Source organism: Channa argus, chromosome 9 (assembly GCF_033026475.1).
Source record: "Channa argus isolate prfri chromosome 9, Channa argus male v1.0, whole genome shotgun sequence".
NCBI lineage: Eukaryota > Metazoa > Chordata > Actinopteri > Anabantiformes > Channidae > Channa > Channa argus.
The window spans coordinates 15,700,536-15,726,039 of NC_090205.1; the positions used below are offsets into that span (position 1 = coordinate 15,700,536).

General features: G+C 39.0%; 2 protein-coding genes across 6 annotated transcripts; both read left to right on the forward strand.

Annotated features, from left to right (window-relative positions):
• The first annotated feature begins 2,378 nt into the window (after positions 1–2,378).
• slc38a11 (solute carrier family 38 member 11) lies at positions 2,379–5,714 on the forward strand. The gene is made up of 11 exons (XM_067516116.1): positions 2,379–2,453; positions 2,545–2,679; positions 2,837–2,902; positions 3,021–3,127; positions 3,208–3,287; positions 3,380–3,450; positions 4,269–4,430; positions 4,516–4,627; position 4,710; positions 4,892–5,023; positions 5,127–5,714. The coding sequence occupies exons 1-11, from the start codon at positions 2,393–2,395 to the stop codon at positions 5,364–5,366; spliced, it is 1,167 nt and encodes a 388-aa protein (XP_067372217.1). The 5' UTR covers positions 2,379–2,392; the 3' UTR covers positions 5,367–5,714.
• A 69-nt stretch (positions 5,715–5,783) lies between these two features.
• On the forward strand, positions 5,784–25,477 carry cobll1b (cordon-bleu WH2 repeat protein-like 1b). Of its 5 annotated transcripts, XM_067516112.1 has the most exons (14): positions 5,784–6,207; positions 6,441–6,521; positions 17,381–17,569; positions 18,619–18,823; positions 18,921–19,146; positions 19,317–19,355; positions 19,436–19,530; positions 19,729–19,965; positions 20,079–20,208; positions 21,453–21,675; positions 21,773–21,861; positions 21,995–23,430; positions 24,737–24,883; positions 24,968–25,477. In XM_067516112.1, the coding sequence occupies exons 2-13, from the start codon at positions 6,463–6,465 to the stop codon at positions 24,845–24,847; spliced, it is 3,039 nt and encodes a 1,012-aa protein (XP_067372213.1). In that variant the 5' UTR covers positions 5,784–6,207; positions 6,441–6,462; the 3' UTR covers positions 24,848–24,883; positions 24,968–25,477. The 5 variants fall into 5 exon arrangements, with proteins under 5 accessions (XP_067372213.1, XP_067372215.1, XP_067372212.1 ...); XM_067516114.1 differs by lacking the exon at positions 6,441–6,521 and having other exon boundaries at positions 5,786–6,207; XM_067516111.1 differs by lacking the exon at positions 5,784–6,207 and having other exon boundaries at positions 6,394–6,521.
• The last annotated feature ends 27 nt before the right edge of the window (positions 25,478–25,504 follow it).

Genomic DNA, 25,504 nt, shown 5'->3' on the forward strand with positions numbered 1-25,504 from the left:
AATGCCAGCAGCCAGTGAGACACGACATCACACTGATAAATAAGTTCAAACGCAGCACACACCTTACGGATAGGTTAAGCGTGTGTTGTGATGTGCAGGACATGACGCGTCTCTGCTGTCACCTGGTGGCTACAGGCCGCGATGTCTGAGAAATAAAGGTCTTTATAGCGTGACAGGATGGAAAAACACGAGTAAAATGTTTGTGAATTACGTGTTTTAAAGACTGTATACAACACAACTTTTTTTTGCAAATATGAAAAACCAGAAACAAAAAATAGACGTACACCGTAAGTTAAATGATGTAATAAAACATAAATAATAAGAATGATGAAAATTCTAATGAATACAAACAGACAACACGAACGTGCATCATTCAGCTTTATGCTGAAACAAACATAATAATGTGACACGAATAGAAACCAAATCGCATACAGTGAGGTAACAGGATCGCACTTTATTATGTACAGTCTAATGCAATCCTAAACATCAGCTTTGCATGAATTGTGCTTTTAGAATTTCTTAGTTTTTAAATTGAAACTTTCTGAAATATTATAATTCTTCTATGTGTTTATGATAAGGTCATAGAAAGTTATGGAGTCGTACATGGGTGCGTTATGTTTAGACGTAGTTCCAATGTTTTGGGTCCCTCCCTCATTTATTCAAAACCGGGTGGCCAAAACACCCTGTTAAACATCCTCTTAAAAATAATGTACAGGTGAATCAGAGACCTGGACCATGGTGTAATCAAATGAAACATGTAATATTGATTCAGGAATTGCTGATAAACAAAAATCCTCAAATGACAAGAAGTAAATTGTCCCATTTTTATACTTACAGTACAGTAGGTAATAACTCTTTAATCGTTTCCGTGACTGGGGATAAGCGTATTTAGGTTATAACAATCAGCTTTACAGAATTCATCCACTCATAAATCTTTTAATTCCAAGATGTCCTTTATAATTTTATGTTTTAATTTCACGTTTTGGTATCGAGTGTCAAGTGTAACCTATTTCTCAAAGTGACTATAGGACTAACTATAGGTTAATCGCACATGAAGGCACAGAGATCTCGCTCAGTGAGGGTCTGCGTCCGACCAGGGGCGCTGTTGGGAATTTGCAATCGGATTTATTTGAGTAAAAATGAGAGACGTTCTCATTTCTCATAAGTTCAGTTCTCATAAACTTCTCTTAGTCAGTCATAGATCTTCATATGGGAGAGTTAAACGCCGAAGACACCAGAGGAACCACATCCACGACCAGCAGGTGCTAAAATGCCTCAGCAGGTAGGTCCATAGGATCTGAAGAGCACAGGGATCGTTTCCATATTTGGGTGTTTTTTATTTTTTTTCTAATTTTCTAGTTAAACAACGAAGAAGGGACCTGTTTAGTTACTCCACAAAAGGCTGTCGGCGAGTCAAGAAGTTCAACGATAAATGCATGCTTCAATTTTATCAATTCAATCATAGGATCTGGAATAATAGGTAATCAATTAATTTTTATGATTGAAGTAGCCTACACTATTGTACAACACCATTACCACTACACTACTACTACTGTTTAAGACCCATTACATAATTTATATGCAGTCGATTAATCGATGACAAAGCACAGCCTATTTAAAGTTAAGTCAAGATTTATGTATTTATTTTGTGCAGCAGAAATAATCTTATCATTCATTCACTGCAGTGGTAAACCTTCAGTATCTTATGACTAGCGCCTGTTACCTCCCATTCACCCCTTTAACTCTTTCACCCCTCAAGCATTACTTGAGGCATTAGACATACTTCATTGGACATGTCCCCGGCAGCAACATGTGATTTCTGTCTTTTAGACTTGTTTCGTTCCGTGCTGTTATAATCTACCTCATTGTTTCTTACAGGCAACAGCTGTTAATGTGTTCTACGTCTGCCTTTCAGTTAAATGTCATTGAGGGCCATCTGTCCAGAATGAATCTATGTGTTGTCTCCCGCAGATGACGTTTGAAACCAAACGATCATCAATATGACGCAGCGGAATTGTTTACAAATATTAATGAAAGTTTTGTCATGTTCTATAGTTTTTGACTTGCTAATATTAAAGATGTCAGAAATATCACACAGAAAAATAAGGTATGCTGGACTAAAATGAAATGTAACCGCAAAGTAAATGTCACATTTTCAATTTTGAGAAACAATTGAGGAATTATTAATTAAATGTGGCCTTTATAAAGCACAGGTCAACATGAAAAAAATGTTTTTGCTTAGTCCACTAAGGATGTCAAGTGAGAATCCTGTCTTTGAACATTATAATTTGTGTTGGTTGCGTGAATTCTTAATATTCTTCATCTACTCTTTTTTCCTCATGCTATTACCTAGTATATGCTTTCTCTCTTAAAACCAGGTCTACCATATGCAATGAACGAGGCAGGGCTCCCCTTTGGCCTCCTGCTTTTAATAGCTGTTGCGTACATCACTGGTGGGTATATGGAAAGTCTTGTTATGAAAAGTGACACGTGGACTTAACAAATGAACAAAAGCAATAACATTATATTTGCATTTCATGGCAGACTACTCAATCATCTTATTAATCAAAGGAGGCAACTTATCAGGGACAGACAGTTATCAGTCACTGGTAAAAAGCACATTTGGTTTTCCTGGATTTCTGATTTTATCTGGGCTACAGTTCCTTTACCCTTTCATTGGTGAGTAGTTTAACGTGCACACACATGTAAAGGTGAAGATTCTCATGCCATGCACTGTAAGGTTTGACATGGAATTTCCAGTGTGATCAAACAACTTTCCTTGCTGTAGTTAATTCAGTGAGTTCACCTCAGACATTTCTGTTGTTTTCTTCCTCAGCTATGATTAGCTACAACATCACTATTGGAGACACACTGACCAAAGTATTTCTGAGAATACCAGGAGGTATGCTGCTTATGCACTATAGTTTATTCCACTGTAGATAAAAACCAAACAACAAAATTGCAATGCATTAAATAGAGATGCAGTGCAGTAAAAATATTTAAATGTGTGGTGCTTGCAGTTGGTCCAGATCACATACTTGCAGAGCGTCACTTTGTCATTTTGCTATCAACCCTTGCTTTGACACTGCCTCTCTCGCTCTATCGGAACATAGAGAAACTCGGGAAGGTAAGACTGACTATTTTACAGTATTCTGTGTCACATTATGATTTCACAACGGTCTGTCCAACGTCCGTGTGTGTTATCAGGTGTCCTTCCTGTCAATGGTGCTGACACTCACCATCCTCATCATTGCCATCATCAGAGCACCTACCCTTGGAACTCAAATGTATGAGCTGTTTGCCATTTGTAGACATAATCATGTTTGTTTGTTTTTTCCCGTGTTGTATTTGATGACTGAATATCAATATCAATTTGTAGCCTTCCTACAGAGAATGCATGGGCATTTGCAAAGTGGAATGCAATTCAGGCAGTTGGCGTAATGTCTTTTGGTGAGTTTGTTTGCATGCTGCTGCTAATGGCGATCCCCAGAATATTTTAAGCAGTACAGTGAATGTGTGTCCTAAAAGATTTGTACCACAGACACATAAACTATTCAAGATGCTTGTTGAACAAACTGTGTTAAACAAGACAAATAATGCACCAGATTAGACAACAGGAAAAAAGTGGTATCCTTTCAGCATGGGACAGGGGCCAAATACATCTACATATATCTCTCATAGATATAGAAGAAAAATTAAAACACAAATAAAAGCTCCATTGTTACAACATTATGCACTTAAATTATAATGGCAAACTCGGTGCAGTTATGTATTTCTTTCAGCCAGACTGTGAGTAGTAGGTAGGGAATAAACTGGGGTGTTTTTAAATGATATTGAAATATTCAGATTGTTTCCAGACATTTTTAGGTAATTGTTTTAGTTTTACAACCACACATTTTCCTTATATACACACTAATTGCAGCACTAATTGTATTTTTCAGAAAGAAGCTGTAAGGAAACAGATGTGTGCTGTATCATTTGCAGCATCATATGAATCACACAGTATTTTATCTGAGTTTTATGGAGACAAAGCTAAGACCTATCAAGAATGGATGCTCACTAGCTATTGGGCAGATCTGAGTTTCCACCAGTCCGAGATCTTCACACACATGACTGTCAGATGACATTTCACCAAGTATAATAGCTACTACTTGTAAACAGGCTTTTAGGTAGAGATTGCAAATTTAAATTACAGGAAAACTATTTTTTTCTATGATTTTATTGTTTGCTAATGTGACTCTGTTGTTCTTCTCCATTTGTATCATTAGCCTTTATATGCCACCACAACAGCTTTCTTATCTACGGGTCCCTGGAGCAGCCCTCCCTCGCTAAGTGGTCTCAAGTCACCCATGTCTCAGTTGGCTCAGCACTAATAATCAGTGCTGCATTTGCTGTTGCTGGCTACACCACCTTCACTGGCTACACACAAGGTAAAAAAATATGGAGGTGACGCTAGTATGTTGGTTCTTGTTAGCATCACAAATGTATTTTGAACTCCAGTTTTTCCTTTTTCAGGGGACATATTTGAGAACTACTGCAGAAATGACAACCTGGCAACATTTGGTCGCTTCTGTTTTGGCCTGAGCATAATAACCACATTTCCACTGGAGTGTTTTGTTACACGAGAGTTAAGTAGAACTCTTTCATGTGCCAAACTAAGAATTTAGCAGTTAAACGTTTACATGTGTGCAGAAAAGTGGTATTAAGAGGGTTTGACCTAAACAGGCCTTTAAGGCAAAATGCACAAAATGGAATCTTTGCACTTTAGACCCAACTGCCCCTGAAGAGCTGTTCATTGAGCTACTACTAATTAGAGTTGCTTTTCCAGTGGCAGAAAACTATTATCCTCATATGTAGAAAATAATTTTTGTATTCTTGTTTATCTTCTTAGGTGGTATCTAATGTCATTTGCTGTAGGGATCTTTCGAAAGCTGAACATGTGGCCATAACATTGCTGATAATTGCAGGTTGCACATCAATATCTTTGGCCTATGACTGCCTGGGAGTCGTTTTGGAGCTGAATGTGAGTAATATTATATATTATAAAATATTATATCAACGCATATGCACTGTATGTTTAGCCAGTTCTTGTTTATCTTACTGGAATTGTCTCCCAATATTTTCAGGGTGTTCTGAGCGCCACACCTCTGATCTTCATCCTCCCATCAGCTTGCTTTCTCAAACTTTCCTCCGGCCGCTGGTTTCAGGGTGAAAACGTGATACCCACTATCTTGATATCACTTGGCTTGTTTGTCATGATCACCGGTTTGGCGATGAGTGGCCTCTACCCACAAAACTGTTCACATGGTGTGGAGATGTTCTACTGTGCAGACGCCAATGTTTCTGGCACTGTGCCGCCCATATGAAAGAGAAATCCTGTAAATAATTATTTCACTGCAATCCTTACACCGTATGGCAAAGTATGTGGAACTCCAGTGCCTTTCACAGAACCCTGATATTAACCCTATTGGGCATCTTAAGATGAACTAGAACATACATTTTCAGCAAAGCCTAAAGGCCAGAATCAGTGCTGTGATATTAGCAGCACATTAATGTATCATTTAATGATCACATAGCCTATGGGTGTAATGTTCCATATCCATCTGGCCTTTTATTGTACATGGAAATGCTTGAATTGTATCCCACCGAAGTAGATTGGTCATCTCCATGTGCTGCCACACGGTGTCACTGTAAACAAATAAAGCATTGATTTAACGGACGTTCAAAACAACTCTTCTGGCGTGTTTTGATGGGCTGCTCAATAAATACGTTTAGATACATGTGTTGTTCGTCTAGGGATAAGTGTCTCGGGTTGTTGCTTTGTATCTTTATATCAAGGTGCAAACTCGGACATTATAACGTCATGCAAATATCCCATCGGGATCCTGGAGGGAAGGTAAACTGGATCTGAGAGACGCCCCACTTTTACAGATCAACGTAGCGATGATGCAGTGCCCTGGATGTGCAGAGAAAAGTTGGCAGAGTTGTGCGTGGTGCCAGCAGGGAAATGAAGTAGTTATGTCCGAAAGTATAAGTTAAAGGGGAGGGTAAAAGGTAAACTACACTGGAATGGTTTGCGTAAATAGGCGCAAAACACGGAACTAAGGATTATGGAGCATATGTACACACATGCAGCCTGCAACTACAAGTAAGCGTTTTGAAGACTGATGGAAAGGGATAACTGCTGGGAAAGCAGCTGCATTCTTGGTAAGACACGTATAGTAAATATTTTCTTTAATTGTTAGACGTACGTAAAATTAAAAGAAGTAGAAAGGGGTCAATGTGGCTGAAAAACTGATGACATCATGTGGGATTCGCCCATATTTCGGTATCTGTGCGTTTTCATCACTTGAAAGCAGCAGGTTAGTCTACCACGTAGAGCGTTTAGTATGCACGACGCTGCTAAAAATGAATTGTGCTTTTTGTCTGTGTTTGACTAGTCCGAGGGATTTTGTTAAACCGATGAGTTTGGTCATGGATGATCGTGGATCTCAGTCCCATTCAAGGAGCTCTGGTTTGAGGTATGTAGAGCTGTCATTTGGAAATGCAGCTGCCATATCAGTGTCTTGTGCTTTTCAGTGTCAGGAGAAAAATCAGTAAAACCTAAGGGTGTCCAGTAACCCTTTTCATGGCCATGAGGAGGGTTCATGGCAATGAAATGTTATTTTTGTATTCTGACCAATAAAGGTCTTAAAATTAGGTTAAGTGTGAAAATTGTGTGACAATCACTGGCATATCACATCAACAATTAGCAGGCAAACTGCTGTATTTCAAGTTTAAGGCGCGAAGATAAAATGAGGCATCTGCTTAACCACCTCTCAGCAACCATTCCCCATTTGCACTGTACATCTCAGTCACAGTTGATGCAGACGTTTCAACCTTTGAACTCTCCTCATTTCCTGCTATCAGAGTTTTACTGAGAATTTGCCATGACCATATGTAGAGGTCATGGGAAGTATTTTGCAGGCAAAACATTCATTCTCCTCTGAGTCTATGATGAGCCCGATGATGTTTTTTGTTTTCTTCTGGAAATCATGCACTAACTGGTTTTGAAACTGATATTGTTTCAAATACGGATTTGTCATGTGTAATACTTGTAGAAAATCACAGTAAAAAAGCGGCTGTGAGTATATGACACGTTGGAATTTCCCATCACTTTTGGTTCAGGGACTCAGAGATGATGTCAGCTGCTTGTATCCCAGTGGTTGGAATCATTAAAAAGGGGAGTATGTTTCCAGAGCTTTTCACAGAGTCACTATTCACTCCTTTGGTATTCCTAGCAGATTTGCTGAGTTTCGTGACTGAAATTAGAGGTGAGATGGTGCATTTTAACATAAGATATTTTCCAATTCCATCAAGACAGTTAGGCAAAGTTTCCAGTGTTGCCTTGCATACTTTAATTTTCCATTTGTAAAAATAGCATTCAGACACATCATGTGCAGTTAAAAATTGCTTTTGGTGTGACTTGTAATCATATTTCATAAGTCTTGTGTCATCTGGGCGCAGAGCCACACTCCCTCCTTTGGAGAGCAGTAGACTACCTAAATCTCTGTGGTTTGACTATTATTTGGAAAAGTAACCCACACTCTGTTGGGGTGTGAGGGAAAGCACATGCTTTCTGTCTTATTTGTGGTTTCTTTTATTTGTAGCTCTTAGACATGCTGCTTCTCAGTTATTCAAATGCAGTCATATGCAAAGCATATGCATTTCATGTACCACCCAAATCCTCAATAAATGTAGTATCTACATATTGACTATTATATTATTTGACATGGGTTATGTGTTTTATTTTCGGGGGCCGGTTTAAAAACTGAAAGCATTCTAATGCAGTCATCAGATTAATCTTTAACGAAGTGTTTCTCAGTAAATGTATTATATTGCTTCAAGAAGCAGGTCATTTGTTACCGTCTAATGGTGTATTGCTTGAACCATTGCTAATTGAACACACCTTAGACCATGATCTCACATAGCTGGTTTTCCTCTTGGCAGAATGTGGAGTTAGTTAAGGTATTGAGAATCCACCACAGCTGTTTCCCCACATGCAGACATTCCAAGGGCACAGCTGCTCACATGAGTCTACAGTTGAAAGTCATGGCAAGATTGTCTGATCAAACTGAGATTAAAACATGGACATGTGGAGTGACCAAAGGCAGGATGGACAAATAGCATAGCCTTGACTAGACATATTACAGGATTTTCTCCTTAAAGATACAAGAGACAACATGACTGTCATAATTCAGGAAAATGTATAATTTGCTCTCCAGTGTGCTGTTCACAGAAGGCCCACTGTGATTATCTGTTGTCAGGAGGAAGATAAAGGGTGTCATTCAGAGTTAACCTCCCACTGGATGTAAGAAAGCAAGAGGGAAAAACAGCATTAAAGCCTCACAATCTTCCCCTGGCAATAAGCTGGTGTGTCTCTGAATACTGGGATGTTTTATCTCATGGATGCTTTCTGCCTCACAGCGCTAAAACAGACAAAATGGCTAACATCCCAGGAAAAGTGAAGAATGGGTTGTCTTTGTTACCACAGCGGAGCCAACGCATTGACCGAAAAATCCCACTGAATGCCTCTAACTGGACAATAATGAACATTATAAAACACATTTGTTGATTAATATATTTAGTATTATTTTTATCTCTCAGGTCTATACAGCAGTGGTGTTGTGAACAGCAGCCTGTTTAAATAGATGTGCTGTGCAGACCCTCTGTACACTGGCTAAACAGCCTGGGTGTCTTGCCTCCCTTTGTTTCTGTTATGCACTGTTTCAGGGCATAACAGTTGCATACCTCCCACTCTCAGCCAGTCAAACATTCACAAGGATCTAACATGAATTAGTCCTTTGTGTGCCCTCAGTGGGAACCTTTACTTATCTCCAATAACATTCAAACATTTTATGTGACAATGGAACAAATTGCCTGGATTTGCCTGACCTCATTATCAGTGTTTGCCTTGTTTACGTTAGATATGTATAGAAAAGGCTTAGTCTGTTTTGACTGTTGCTGATTGTATGTAGTGCAGGTATATTTATCAAGACCTTGTCAAGCTGTCTATTAACCAATTAATGACATATCCTGAGGTCAAGCTTGGGCTAACATGTGGACAAAAACCGATAGATGCACACCTTGCACACCAAAATTGCCCAACTTGAATTGGTTCTCAACATGGCACTATATCAGTGCATGTGTTCCTGCTTTTGAATCCCCTCAGATGTTTAAACGTACAGGCACTCTTTTTTTTCAGAGGAATTGTGGAGGGAAAGGTGCAAAGCCCCTCCTCTGACCACAAATGTGAAATATTAGGACAGATGGTTTTGTTCTTGCCTTGAGATTTTATATAAAAAAATGTGTGCCATCTCTGCTTGGATTCAACATCTCAAGGTTAACTCAACTCTGGATATTCTGTTTACACTGTTAGCAACGAAATAAGATGTGACTCTTCCTTGTTTCAGTGCAAAATCAATCAATGTGTGTCCTCGCTGTAGAAACCTCAGTTCATGTGATATTAGACAGAGGGAAAACATGCTGGTTTGCCTTCAAAAGATGCCCCACTGTAGACAATGCAGCATTGTTTCAGATGAAAGCACCCAGTGTGAGAGTTATAATTATGACTCAAGGGGAAGATTTCACTCTCTCAAAGTTATTTTTTCAAAATGTTGATCTCTTTTAAAAACAAACACTTTTAGCCAAGTCACCAGAGGATAGAGGGACATTTACCTTATCTTTTCTGCACATTTGTCAAACTATGTGCCCACAAACACAAACAGCTTCTTCCAAGTTCATCTCTTTGTGCATAAACAGAGACTAAAACACACATTGTGTTCTTTTTCATGTGTGGCGCAAATACTTTATCCCCCTTTTTTTTTTTTTTTTTTTTTTTTTTTTTTGTCTTTGCAGAACCGGGGATTCTTTTGGTGCAATGTTTACACAAAAATATTTCAGCTGCTTTGAGATAAGGTGAGGGTAATGTACCATAGCAGACCTAAGTTCACAGAACAGAATGACGTGGGGAACCAAACAGGGAGGTGAAGGATCACTCTTTTTAATGTTGTTACTTAAGTTGCTAACAGACATGCTGCCCTGCTAGTGTCCTGTGGCTCGGTGTAAGATTTAGCACCAGGGAGTAAAAATGCGTAATGAAAACTAGGTGGACATGACAAATGAATATTATTTCCTAATAACGTCACAGGGCCGGTCCTTAAATATTTACCAGAAGTCAACATAATACTGTTAAGGAGGCCTGCAGAGTTTGAGTTTACGCCTTTGCTGGAAAACAGTGGGAAACAGTTTTTGTTTTGCGTGTAATAATAAACAATAAATGTAGGAAGTGGGAAGTTCTCATAGGGTCCCTATGCTCTCTTTTTTCCTTACTAATCTCTTTCCATCCCACACTGTTTAGAAAGTAATGGCCTTTCCAGACCCTCTTTAAAAAGCTTGTGTTTACTGTGAGTGAACTCTCACCAAATTACCAGCTGTTACTCTGGCCCTGTGCTTTCAGCAGAGACCCCCCCCTTCCACCCACGGCCCTTCCCCTACTCCACTTCTCAAGCCTTCTACATCTCCATTCAGCACTTAACCTCCTTATCATCTAATGATATTTGCTAGTGCTGGTCTTAAAAAGGGACACACTGTGAAGTGAAAGTGAAGGACTGCCGATAAAGGACTGAACGTGGACACTTACTTCACAAGGAAAATTATGTATTTATTGCATCTGCAAAGCTGAAGACAATACATAAAAATACATGCAAAATTTGTAATGTAGGTTATAGGGTTTGTGAGATTTACAATGATTTGCAAATCTCACAGACCCCTATTTTATTTTATAGCAAAGGAAAGTTTAAATTTTCTAATGGTGGCAGGAGCCAAGATTACAACTTCTTGGTCTTAGTTAAAAATTCTCTTTGTACACTTTTTATGGAGACAGGAGGCAAAGACAGAGCTACAGTAGTTCAGATCAGTGAATGTATGTACAGTTAAACTGAGTGTTATTCAAATTTGTCCTGAGTACTTGAATCAACAATGAATCATGATAACGATTCAGGAAACTATTGGTCCTTTCTTCGGCTGAATTTTTAAGTATAAGGTGTTGGTAAGCCAAACTAAGGTATCTTAAATTGTCTTGGCTTATTGATAGGTAATGTCATTTACTGTCTGGAGTTTTATTTTTACTTCCTTGGAATTATAGAAGGTAAAGAAAATTCCAATAAGCCATTGCCAAGTTTATTAGGAGGAACAGCTTACTGTTGCAGTAAATACGCATCTTGTGTGTCTCATTGTTTTTGTTTGTCAGAATCACTATCATTGGCGTTACACTCAACTGACAACATGCTTTTGGAGTGAGTCAGTTCTGCATAAGTAAGGCGTGGTTTTGAGGGTTTTATACTGAAAAGCAAACAAACACAGGAGACCTACCTGATTAAATTAGGGAGTAGAGAGAACTCATAAGACTGTAATGAGATAAGCCCTTCAGAGTGCCTTTTGTTTTTTTAATTGTGTTACTCACACCATTCACTACTTGATTAGAAATTCTACCCATTCATGATTAAAATGATAACCCAGCATAATTGCTGGTGTAGCATCTTGCATTCCCCTCTCCTGGTCCCACCCACAGCTATCTGTCAGCACAGGGAGGCAGAGCTGCTTACCTTTCAGCTCGTGACCACAGGGGGAGTGTCACTGACACACTGTGCGCTGGAGCTTTCCCAGGAGCAATGAGGGGGGGGCCGACAGGATATAGGCAGGAGACAGATATCTGATGTCACAACATGGGCGTGGCATTAAGGTGGGCCTTTTGTAGCTTTACTGATAGAGTTTAGTCTGTCTGACTACTCATGGGAGATGCACAGCAGAATGGGAATTATCTGAGTGGAGAAAGCTGTAGGAAAAGAGGTAAGAGCGGGAACGGTAATGTTGGCAAAGTGAGATAAAAAAAAAACAGGTTTGTCACACCTGTTCTCTGATTATCTGTTCGTCGATGTGTTATATCTGCACTGACCTGTGCAGTCACTGTCTCTGTCTCTGTCTAACAGTGTAAGAAAGCACCTTGAATGCTTTTTATGATTTTCGTTCATTCACCATGAACTCAGTCAGTGCGTGTGTGTTTGTGTGTGTTTTGACTTGAGGTGAAGGGTGTGTTGCACTTGCTGCACTGTGGCATGTTAGAGCCTGTATGTTTGACTGAGCTAGCTATTCCTAGTTGACGTGTGGCGGTGTGTCGATGCTTGGACCGTTGAATTGTTGTTCTTTTATCTTTCTGTGAATGAGACTGAGCAGAAGGCCCTTTTTGAAACTTGTTACTTTGAATGTGAGGCTACCATTCTGCATCCTGCCATCCTGCTACTAGCAGCTGCTAGCATGGCACAGCAGGCATTTTTGATAATTGTTCACCTCCTATGAAGCTCAAAGAAAAAGTTCTACCAAGGCTTTAGGCTGCTTTTTTCTCACGGTTGCTTCTATTTGATCATTCTTACATTCACCTAGAGTGTGGAAAACAAATACATGTAATGGAATTTTTGGTTGTTTTGATCACTTATTACAAAGCATAGATATGTATTTCCACCATTGTTCAAAGTGTCCTCCAGACCATCTTCTCTGTCTCAAAAGTATTTGAAGTATTTTACCCAATAAACACCATCTGGATATTTAAAACCAGCTAAAAACCTGACCAAGAAGAGTTGGATTTGGAAGACTTGCAGCCTTTCTCCCTGTCTCAAATTATATAGCAGACATTTTAAATCAGGTGTGAGGCAGATCACTAGATATTTGTTTAATTTAAATAATAATAACAACAATGGAATGGGCTCCTAAACCAATGAAGTCAGTTTAACCCATCATCATGTTTATCACAGAGCCACTGAAGTTTTGTTGGATTATTGTATGAGGAAATAACAACAAATGGCACAATGACAACAGGCCTGCTATTTCCTGATAGTCTGTGATCACGTCTGTCAGGCATGTCCTATGGTATTGAATGGGCATGTTTGTTAGTGTCAGACCTCCCAGGGAAACCCTGTGCATGAGGCATCAGCACAGTCAAGCTTGAACACGTCTCCGCTTATTCAGCAACACATCCTGGGCTTCTGGAAAAAAAACAAAAAAAACACACACAGGCCTGAATGGCAAAACAAGCCAGTCTGTGTGTCTGGTGTCTGTCACCTGCTCGAGGTGTCTTAATAAAATCACTGATGACACAGCTGTATAAACGGGGCTGACCCTGAATCCTGAACAACTACTGTGTATTTTTCCATGCTAACTTGTTGTTTCTATTTGGGAGGGGGGGTCACATTTGACTTCACAACTGTGTTTCTCCTTTTGAAAATCATTTAAGATCTGTAAAAATAAAACAGATAATCTTTTAAGATCCCATGTTTTAAGCATTCGTAGAGCATGTTAAAAGAAGAAGTTTAGAAAAAGTGCAAAGGACTTAAGATCCTACTGCTAAATATACAGTCAGAGTATTTAAACCAGGACTTTGTACCCACCAGAGACCACATGTGTACATGTGTGCTTTAACTAGTCTCTCTGACGTACACACTGTTTGTGCAATGGAATCACGGCTGGTTGCCCACCAATGTTGTGTGATCTGTGAATCAAATTCCTCTAAAACGCCATTCCTTACTTTTCCACACATAAGTGTTCAACAACATTAATATTTAAATGAACATGGGATAAAATTACAGTGGTACAGTTGCATGACATAATTCTGTGTGATTTGTGTTGGATCAATTGAACAACCTAATGGAAGTTTTTACACCTTTCACGGGACTAAAAATTTTGAACTAGTACCTTGCTCTGGGGAGAGCAGTAAGGTGTACTACTGCAAATGTTATGTAAATCAGCCTGTTTCCGCATAAAATTATATATAAACAATACAAATATAAACTGAAGCATAATATTTTATCACTGTTTCCAAATTATCACCAGCTCTGTAATAATTCTGGTTTTGCTTTTTATCAGAGGTGACTTAGTGAATCCATTTTAGTTATTGTTTTTCCACAGTGTAGACTATTAATAAACGAAAGGTGGCTAAACATAAAATCTGCTGATGTATGTTAAAATATTAAATGTAGATGCATGATGTTCCAGGTGTCACATTTTCTCCTTTCCTCTACCGTCTACCTTCCGCAACTCAGCAACTTTATGGAACCGGTTTTGTTAGGTTGATTTGGTGGAAATTATTTAATAATAGATGTACGATATGTGCTGATGATTTCAGTTTCCCTGGTCAGTTGCTGTAAATATGTGGGACATAAAATTAAATAAAGAAACAGAATTATTAACTTCATGATTTTTAGCCCCTAGTTTAAAGGTGAAGTCTGCAAGAGGACGACAGTAACACACATCCCTGAAAACTGAACATGACTATGAACAGTATTAAGGCTTATGTGTCACGATTACTGGCTTGGAATATTTATTGTTTGCAGCATGAAATATGTTGATTATTGCCTTGTAACTCTAGTTTATCTAGTTTATCCTTTTCCTGCACCTCCTGAGAAAATACAGCTTGATGTTTGTTTGGCTGCAGGTTTATTTTTTCTTGTGCAATGATACACTGTGTATTGCAGCTTACCTAAAGGATTTCCTTGTTATACTGTATGTCAGTTAGTCTTATTATTCAAATTTTTTTTTACCAGTAAATGTCTTGCACAAACATGTACAGGTAGTGTTTTCTAAACAATGTTTCATTTTATTGAGTTCTACTGAATTAATAAGTGTTTGTACCATAATGCTGCCATTAGTCTCCCAAGCAACGTGAAGCTGGTACTCTATTTATTATAGCATAGATACAGTCTTAAGAATTAGTTTCACGTAGATGTCCGTAAATTTAAATTATATGTCTGTAGTAACAGTAAAGATGATGTGAAATCACTCCAGTATTCTCCAGTATAGCCTAAAGGTTAGTTTGCTAGCTAGGTTTTTATTTGTTTTGTTTTTTACAGCTGCCATCTTATAGAAGGTTGAGTTAAAATGTTTTTGGTATATGCAATGCTGGTGTTGGTCCATTGGTCAGCCATAATAGGGGACACCGCTACCAGTGGCTTATGAGTCACAAAAAATGGCCCACATATTTTTTTTCTGGTCTGGCCTACAGGGTGTTAGGTGGGATGAGCAAGAAAAAACAAACACACTTAAAAGCCTTGCTCAGCTACAGTATGCAATCCAAAAGGCAGCATGCAGCAATGCCAAAACAAAAAAGAATAGCTGGAAGCATGTTTCCAAAATATTTTTAATGATTATCTAGTTGGGTTCCGTGCGATTATGGCATATTTCTAAAAGCATCAAAATGTAACTGCTGTATATCCAGGACAACCTCAATTATGCATTTTACTAGAAATGATACAAGAGAGTTCTCGTTTGTGCACCTTCAAGAAATTCCACTATGGAACAGACACCAGTTAGTTGTTTTTAAGAAATAAGAAAGGACAGATTTAGCTGTCAGGAATACATTACTTCCCAACTCTGGGTTCCCTATTGATGAGGTCTGCAATTGGACCCTGTTGGTTAGTTACTTTAAGATGCTTAAGAGCAAAATTGAAAAAAATCCGTCAATAGTAAACATGTGGCAGCATTTGGGTTTGGTGTTACTGTCTTGTTTGTCTAAATTGCGTGACTCGATGAACTGATAAAACGTGTTTCTGTTGTGTTCCAATGCTTACTTGTGTTTGTCATGTCACCTCTTCTTCACTTTCTCAAGTGCTTGTGTGCAACCGTACACACACACACACACACACACACACACACACACACACACACACACACACACACACACACACACACACACACACACACACACACACACCCCCTGCACTGCCTGTAGCCTGGCTCTTCTTATGGCTCAGACACAACTAAATTGGTTTCAGAACCTGCCGTGATAATAATGCTGAGGTTGTTCATGAAAATGATTAAATATTTGGATTATTGACTAAAACACTATTAAGGGGCCAACTATTATTTGTAATGTAGTCACTGTTCATGATCTCTTTTTTACCTTAAGATGTGTTTTACTAAGTTGTAGGAGAACTTATCACAGTAGAATTAAAGAAACGCATACAAAATGGTAAAAAAATATTATATGAGCGATTAGAGAGCTGCTAAAGTTAGTTACTTTAGCAGCTGGCCTGCTTCTCACTCACTACTTTCAGACTCCACAAAGTCAAAAGAGGTTTGTGTGAGATTTGTCTCAGTGTGGTATTCCTATACGTCATATTCATAGTGTTTAAGGGCAGCTGCCCCCATAGCAAGACTAATAGTCTGTTGCTAGACGTACCTCAGTGGAGGCCGTGACCTTGCATTGCTCAGATTCCTCAGTTTGAATAAGCCGTGCCCCCACGTGAGATTTTACAGGCTGTAATTCAGGGCACTGGGCCTGCAAAAACCTGTTGTATATGTTGACTAAATGAAGTGACACTTGAATGTTTCTAAAGTTGCGGCTTGTTGATGGCATTACACCACAATAGTGTGATCTTTACTCGGCTGATGTAATGCTTGTCATTTCATGTCAATGGTAACACAAAGCAGAATGTGTTACAGCTTTAAATGTAATCTAATGATAACGCTGTTCAAATCCAAACATTTTTGTTTACTGGCAGCAGGTTTTATGGTTCACCACCTTTCAGGAGCATCATGCCAATGGTGTAATTATTTGAAATGCATCACAGATTTACAATGTATGAATGTCTAACAGCTGGCCAGGTGACAAGAGTCTTCGATTGAATTAAACACTGAAATGTCAGCTGCATTGGTCTGCTGATATACCTGGTCAACCTGTGCTGTAACACTCACATGACTGCTACTGCTCTCTCCCACGCTTTATTGACACATTGTCCAAGAATGTCAAGCCTAGTCAAACACTCAAAAACACATCACAACTGAAATGTTTTTGTTATAGATACTCTCACACACCTAGCTATAATAAGTAATAACTACATTGAAAAGAGCAATTTTGACAAAAACAAACATTATACAAGTCTCTGTGTTGTGCCTTATTATCTGTCTCTCTCACATCTGTTCTTTCAAAACCATTTCTTTAGGCTCGGTGAGTAAATCTGTCCACTCTGTTGTCTTGTGACCTGTTTGCAAAGTGGACTTGAGCTCTTTCATGTAATAGCCTCGCTGCTTTCTAAAACCTGAGGAAGAAAGGATGCCTTTCATGCTGTCTAAGTTCGCTTTGATTTACCATCAGATTGCTGTTAGAGATAGAAGAATTTAATTATTTTGACATTTTTTTTTTACAGAGCATGAGAATGAATAAGAGGAACGTCATTATCAGTGACTTAAAAGGCTTAATTATTTCTTGCTGGGTCAAAGCAAGTCAGTGCATTTTGTCCTCAAATGCACAAGCAACCCTGAGAATAATTTACACTTTCTTGTCTAACTACAGGGTGTCGACCAAAAGCAAAGCGCCATCCCCACCAGGACTCAGGAAGCTGGATTCCGCAGGTTTCTCCCAGTTGCACCTAGGAAACCCTCATTTAACCATGGACCAGAAAGAGAACCTTATTGATAAAGACCTTTCTCTGGTTGTGGTTTTGCCTGACGGAGTGGAAAAGATGACAATGGTTCATGGCAGGTATAATTGGACCACTCTATCTAAATAAGTATGTTACAGCCACGATGTGTATAAATTTAACCCAATGTTCCATAGAGTATGAAGAATAACTACATTTGCATTCTGATCAGGTACATGTGCATTGGTTCATACAAAAACATGAACATTTCAGCTGCACATTGAAACACTGCATAATGAGACTGACTAAGTCATAAAGTTCAGTTTCAGTCAGATTGAGTCAGTTAGGTGGAGTAGCTGAATATCTGGCTTTAGTTAATGTGTATGTGGAGCATGCACAAACGATCCATTCATTTATTCACATACTAAATGATCTGATGATCACATACTAAAGTGCAATAAGGAGGTAAATATTATTGTTAAATACTTAAGCTAGGACAACACCTCTCTATCAGATGAACACCTATCAACGAATCTCAGTGTTAGTGGTTTTTAGAGATAGGCGTGCGTGTCCTTCTGTAAGGTTACTTGCTCAAAACGCTGGGCCATTGCATTAACAGAGTTTACTTAAGATATCACTATCGTTCTAATACTGCACAATGTTTACAAATGTTCTTTCATAGGTATCTTGGCCTCTTGAGAAATGACCTGACCAATCTATAAGGATTAGGCGCTGAATTCTTTACCTCGTTTTCTACCCCTAAACCGGCCTTAAGTACATGCACAACAGAGTTAGGACTTTATTTTGAGGATTAAGTTTAAAGCATTATAGATTAACTGTATTATGGTTATCTAGAAAGCTTTACAACGTTACTGTTGGCACTCTAAATGGATTTAAATTTGCTTTCTATTTTTTTATTTTTTTTTAATTGCGCTGAACGGAAAGCAAACCCCCAAACTATCCTCGCATTTAAGATTAGGGGGAGAATTTGCATGCACATTAATGAGATCACTCGTGTCAAATCATGTACATGTCGTTTTTTTTTTTTTTATTACTATTTCAAAAATTACATCGACAATAGTATATTTAGCAGTATTGTGTGCACCTGCCACTTGAAATTTCAGCACACCAGTGTCAAACCAGATATTTAGTTTTCTCCACGTCCTTTCAGCAAACCCCTAATGGATCTATTAGTGATGCTATGTGCAAAGTACCACCTGAACCCTTCGAGCCACACCTTAGAACTGGTCACCACCAACAGGAACAACATCAAGCTGAAGCCTAATGCTCTCATAGGAACTTTGGATGCAGAGAAGATTATACTTAAACCTAAGGGGGAAGATAAAAATAAGAAGACAGGTCCTCAGATGCCCGAGGTACATTTAGTACATTAGACACCATGCTGACACATAAGATTTTATTCATTTCAAATAAACCTATGGTATGGCACATTTTTTTATTGTTGTTCTGCAGACAACTGTTCGGATGGTAATAAACTACAAAAAGACCCAGAAAACTATTCTGCGGGTCAATCCTCGAGTTCCTCTGGCTGAACTCTTACCAGCAATATGTGAGAAGTGTGAATTTGACATTGAGACTACAGTTCTGTTGAAAGATCTTCAGTCACGGGCCCCTTTGGAGTTGTCCAGCTCACTTAATGATTATGCAATAAGGGAGGTTTATGCAAAAGACACAAAAGGTAAGTGCAAACATTTTGAAAGACCAAATGCTTCAGAATATTTTGACATAAAAATTTGTGTTAGAACATAAAGACCATGCAGTCATACTGTATCCCATCATTTCTCTAATTGTGTGTTTTTGTATATACCATTGGTTTGGCACTAAATCTCATGCTTGTTGGTTTTGCAGGACCATCTGCTTCCCCTGTGTATCCACCAGCTCACGCAGGTATTTCAGTTTTTAAACTGAATGATTATATTTACAAAGCTGTCAGATTTCTGTAATCTTGTCTTTTCTTTTTTCTGTAGGAGCAGTCACACCAGGCAAAGATAAATGTCAGAAGGAGAAAGAAAACAAAGGCCTCTTTAGCATGTTTCGAAAAAGCAAGAAACGATCTGATGAGGTAAAACAGTTAAGCTTCAATGTTGCACATATCTAATTAAGTTTTATCGATTATTCAAAGATGCAACTGAATTAGAAAGTAATGTTCAAATGTTCAGAGGGAGGTTTGTTTACTTTGGTTTGCCATTGGTTGACGTGCCCTTTGCTGTTTGTGAACTGTACTCTTATCATGTTCCGATTGGATGTTTGATCTTTTAAGGCAACGACAGCCAGCGCCCCAGCTTCTCCAGTGCTCGTGAACAAGCCTCGACCACTCAGCATGGCCTTACCTAGCACAAATTCGTCTCCGCTTAGCTCTCCCACAATGCCCACTCAAGTGCCAAAGAAGAGACAAGCACCTCAGCCTCCAATTCTTGTGTCACAGAGCTCCACCTCTGACCACAGCACTCGCAGGAGACTTTACTCTGAACCGTGTTCTCAGCCAGACGGTGATCAGGTGAGTGGATTGAATATTAAGACTGAAGGTCTCACATCTCAGCATAGCTCTGTACAGTTGGATGTAATGGTAGAATGACGAGATTAGGAAACTTCATTCAATTTTGTTATTAGATGGCTCGTTTAAGTCGGGGGTCCTCAGCAGAGTCTTCACTCAAGAGAACTAAACGCAAGGCTCCTCAACCGCCCCCATCTCCTAGTGCTGGTGTCCATCAAACCATTCCTCCAGATGAAAGTTTGCAAGGTTTGTTTAACTACTGCATTGAATACAAAATGTTTCCTAACGAGTGATGTTTTGTCATGTGTACTTTGGCCTCAAAGACAGGTCAAATATTGTTGCACAAGTTGACCATTTTTGTTTTGTTTGACTCTTGTGCCTCCTACTGGTCATTACTCAATAGTGCTTCATCTTAAACTTAATATTGTCCTGTAAGTATTGTATGAGCCCAATGTTGTCAGAGCAGATCAAATTAGTTATCTAAGGAAGTTTTATGCTGCTGCAGTGGTTCCTCACAAGTTCTCAATGTTGCTGATTTATTCAGTTCTGCTTCCAGCACTTGAGCTTTACCAATTTTTCGGGTCTGTGTTTACTCAACTATGTTTCTTTTTGTCTAGCTGTGTTGACTTAATTAAGATAGGCTTCTTCTCGTCTGTTTAAGTATATAGACTATATCTAAATAAAAAGTCAAGCCTTGCCTATTCAAATATCTGTTTAATGTATGACAATCCAAACCCTCAGGTAGTTGGGTTAAAAAAGCAGAATGGTGTGTGAGAGGCTTATTTTTGCCATGCTATAAATTCTGTGTCGTTTTTCTTTGTTTTTTATAATTAACTTGCATTGACCTATCTTCCTATGATTGTGCCCCTTACTGTATTCTATGAGGGGAAATTCGACCTGTCCTCTATATAAAGACATTTAAAGCAAACCCTTATATCAGAATGGAAAAAGACAACTGTGTTCATTTTGTATGTTGCTAAAGTGATCAAGTACACTTAACTACACTAAAACTACTTTCAATTATTGTCTTTTAAGCCATGCACCGATGTCTTCCGTTTTTCTTGATTCTGTTGCTCTTTTGTTTACCCATTTTTCCTTCACCAGCCGCATGTGTCCTGGACTTGATTAATAGAAAGGGCAATAAAACCCACTTTATGACTTCAGTCCGCATGCAGTCTATTTGTAACCATTTCCGTCCTCCCGATTGTTCGAACACTAAATTCACAGAGAATGATGGCTTCCTCAGAACTTCCTCTAAAAGCCTGGTCCGTCTCAGTGCATACAGTATAGAGATCAGAGGCTGAGAACAGTGACTTTTGTTCAGATAACCTTGAAATTCCTTTTGCTCTTTGTGTGTGCTAAATTAAGAACCAGACCAGAGAGAATGGCTTACTTAGGTGGTCATTTAACAACTCGCTTCATTACTAGTACTACTTAAAGTACAGCAAAGGATGATGTTTTTGATTGTTTTTGTTGATAATGTTTTATAGGGGGTGCAGCTGCTAACACACTGGAGGAGATTATGGAGCAGGAAGAGACAACTCATTCAGCAATGTCTACAATGACTAGGGATACACAGGGAGAGGACAGCAGTCTCAGCATGTCAGCTGATGTGTCACTGCACTGTCCTTCCCCAGATACTGAGATACTGAGCACCAAGTCTGTCGGGAGCAGTGGGGAAGATCAGTCTCCTGATCTGTCCTCAGATGGCAAGTACGAAGAGTACTAGTATGGCTTTTCAAGGCTGAGCCATGGTTTTCATTAGTAGAAGCAGTCCTTGTAATTATTCATGTTTGCTTGATTTTTACAGTGAACTGCAGAGCACAACAAGTAATTCTGGAGCTGTCACTAGTGTGAGGACAACTGCTGGCACATACTCTTCTGAACTGGCAAATACAAGTGGGTTTACTATTGGATTAGTGTTTTCATTTCTGTTACCTAAATATGTTGCAAAGTCAAGCTTAGCCTTAATGTGCTAAGGCAATATGTTTTGAAATATACTCACACGAAAAAAATGCATTTTTCCTTACAGATAGTGGTCCTAATAAAGTTGAAAATGTAAGCCAACAGACAATATGCAAAGAGTCTACACTTGAAAGTGCTGAAGGGGATTGCAGCATGGTACCCAGCAGTCTCCCTCATCCTGTAATGCAGGATGCAGAAGCACAGGTCTCTATTCAGGCAAACACTGAAACCCCCGGGGAGCCGACTGACAGGTGGGAGAGCCCACTAGGCACCAGCGTATCACGCCCCACAGGAGAGGATGTTCAGGTGCAAACAGATTTCACACTGCCTATGCCTCCACAGAAACGAATGGACAAAATTCCCACGGCAGCTAAAGTGACAGCCTTTGAACCAGCAGGGAAGAAAGATATGGCCACTTTGACGAATGAGCTGGATTCACCTGGCCTCGGACACGCCTTATTCCACACCTCAGAGACCTCATCATGCCAAAACTCAACACCAAGTGCCCCTGCCACATCAAAGCCACCATCATTTTATGCCACAGACTCTGAGCCAAAGCCCAAACCTTCCAATGAGCTGACAAGGGACTACATTCCCAAGGTGGGGATGACAACGTATACTATCGTGCCTCAGAAATCTCTAGAGAAGCTGAGATACTTTGAAGTTGCACTGACACTGGAGTCCCCTTCTGCAGCTTCAGAAGAGGGACTTAATATTGGTTCCCTTCAGATGGCGGAGAGCACAGCACAGAAGGGACAGACGGAGGTGTCAAATGAAAAAAGCGAGCTGCACTCTACTATACCCAGGGAAGACTTACTGACTAGCACTGCTGCTAACCAAGACACTGTTAATGGAAGTATAACTGAAACGACTCCTCCCCCATCACCATCAATTTTGTCTAAAGCAGATGAGAGGATCTCATCTTCAGATAATGGGGCACCTCAAGCAGGTTCCCCAGCAGAGGTCAAGGAGATCAAAATTCCACCTGCAACTAAACCAAAGCCTGGCTCTTTTCGCTTGGCACAGCACAAAAAAACACCAGGATATTATGTCACTTCAGCTGCAGAGAAAAGTCTTAGTGTCAGTCCTGGCTCTGGCCAGAGGGAGGCTCAAGGAACTGCAGAGACCGCACAGTTACCACCCCCTCCTCCTCCTCCCCCTGCGCAATATCAGGAGGAGACGACGGGGACCGCTAACGTCCAGCCTAGTCCTAAAGGGAGTGACAAGAGTGCAGCTGTCATGCGACTCACAAGGCAAAGTAGTTTACCATGTAAGGAGCCATGTGTAGGTTTGAGCTTGGACAAACTGAGGAGCTTTGCTGCTCCCAGGCCCTATTGTCCTGCAACCCCATCCCGCTTTGCCCAGGCAGTGTCCTCTGCTGTGAAAAGGAGCCAGTCCTTATCCCATGGGCCAAAGTCACCTCGCTCACCTGTGTCACCATCGTTATCTCCAATTACAAGCCGATCATCAGTCACAGAATCAAAAGGACTCTCTGTTATCACGGTGAGTGCTGGTGCTACTGCATTAATTAGTTTTTTCCTAAAATACTTATATAGAAGTGAATGCGACTTTCCCAACTGCTACTTTACTTTGTTTGAAACAAAGACCTTTTTCTTGGTGCTGTCTCATTTACCTTTTCACTGTGGTGAGTTATTGACTTTCATGACCATTATGAAATCTTATAAGCAGCAGAAATACTTACTGTAATAGATCCTGTGACCCATTGACTTGAATCAATCCTGGGTTTAATACAAATTTATTTATTGTGTCCCCAAGCCCTTTGAAGGTAATAGCATTGGGCTTTCAGTGTTTTTATTCTGTTTAGTTTATTTTATGTTAAGGATCAAGAAGGTTATGCAGTATCATTATTGTTAATCATTTATAGGCTATTTTAGAAAATAATAAAACGGAAACAAAAGTTGGGATGGGGAGGAGATGAGGGGCACAATCCACCACGGTAAATAACTTCAAAAAAGTGGTTGAATTATTATTATTTTTTTGTTTAATTACTTCCGATTTTTAGGAGAACTTTTTAATTGGCAAATATATGTATAATATACTGGATTATAGGATTTTCCAGTTTCACCTTTTAAATTCTGGTAAAATGTGATGTTGCTTACAACCTAATATATATTTAAGTAAGGCCATTACAAGAAAATATCTGTTTTGTGATGTTAAGATCGAGTGAGCAAAGATGGTCTTTTGTCATTTGCCATGCTTTGATATTTTTAATCTTATTTGACTTAATCTACACTTTAACATTCAAAACTTTTAATGTTTTAAGTAGATAGTGTATGCAACATTTGGACTAACTAATCTGACCTATCTGCTATGCTTTATTGTTTGTTTACTCTAAGTGCATCAATATTTGCATTTACTATTAGTTGAATACTAAATAAGATTGTAGGACAAACTCTCTGTATGTCAACGTAAAACCAAAATACATTTGAATTGAAATATTTTAGATGCAAAGTTTTCACTCAACAAATCAATATTATTTATTGGTTATGATGCAGTAAGGTCCAATGCTTTACTTTGGTGGCAGCTGGACTTGTCAAGTTGGAAAATTACCACGGTTTAAACCATGAGCTGGATGACTGAAAATCCCCACAGATACTTTTTAGTATTTTACAGGACTTTACAGTAAATCTTGACCTGTAGAAACATTAAGTTTACCTTTTGTATGATTCTATAAACTAGTTTTATTGGGACTTGCCTATAAAAAGATGACCTGTGACCCTATTTTCTAATTTCTTTGTGTCTGTAATCTGTGTCTGCAGTCATTGTGTCCTTTTTTAAAACATTACAGGACGGTGACAACAGTCAGTTGGGTGGTGACAAAGACTCCCCTCTGCAGGAAGCACTTGACCAACCACCTTTTAGTGGGGTTGCTCAAATGGAAGCAGACACCAGTCCATAACAGTGCCTTAGTTCTTCTGATAAAATATCATCTACTGTAAGCAAATATCCAACATACTTAACTGCAGTATTATAAATGTACGCACAAAACATGCATGAATATTGTATTTTCTTCTTCTAGGAGAAGGTTATCCTGCCTACTTTGAGTTTTCCAGACTCCTTTACCCCTTGACTCAGAAGCAGAAACTGTCTTTTTATTTTACCTCTTTTTTCTGACAGTGTACAAAAAATTATGTATCATGATAATTGTTGTATTTTGTTCTATTTTCTCACATTGTTAAGAATATCTCTGACTGATCTGCACATTGTATTGCTTTCTTTTATTTTGTTATGACTGTCATGCATTTAATGCAGTACTGAGAAAAACACAATTAAATGAGAACAATTATATAAATTATTCAACTGATTTCCAGAGTTGTAATATTATTGTGTTCATTTAGAAAATGTCATTTCTAAATAATACTGGATTTGTAGGACAGACAAGGTCTGACCTATGGTACTCAAATGTAGATTTAATGTATAATCTAAGTGTTAGAGATTAATCTATATGCAGAAAAACACTGACAGTTGTGTACAGTTGTTGATGTTCCAGTCAAGCAGTGTTGTTATGAATAAAGCTTTTATCATTTCAGTTGCCTTTGTTTTTACCTTCAGTGGG

Coding starts and splice junctions, on each gene's coding strand:
- slc38a11 (XM_067516116.1), top strand. CDS start 2,393: ATGAACGAGGCAGGGCTCCCCTTTGGCCTCCTGCTTTTAATAGCTGTT. Junction 3,128..3,207: donor ACATAGAGAAACTCGGGAAG/GTAAGACTGACT, acceptor GTGTGTTATCAG/GTGTCCTTCCTGTCAATGGT. Junction 3,451..4,268: donor AGTTGGCGTAATGTCTTTTG/GTGAGTTTGTTT, acceptor TTGTATCATTAG/CCTTTATATGCCACCACAAC.
- cobll1b (XM_067516111.1), top strand. CDS start 6,409: ATGAATTGTGCTTTTTGTCTGTGTTTGACTAGTCCGAGGGATTTTGTT. Junction 6,522..17,380: donor TCAAGGAGCTCTGGTTTGAG/GTATGTAGAGCT, acceptor GTCTAACTACAG/GGTGTCGACCAAAAGCAAAG. Junction 20,209..21,452: donor TCCAGATGAAAGTTTGCAAG/GTTTGTTTAACT, acceptor AATGTTTTATAG/GGGGTGCAGCTGCTAACACA.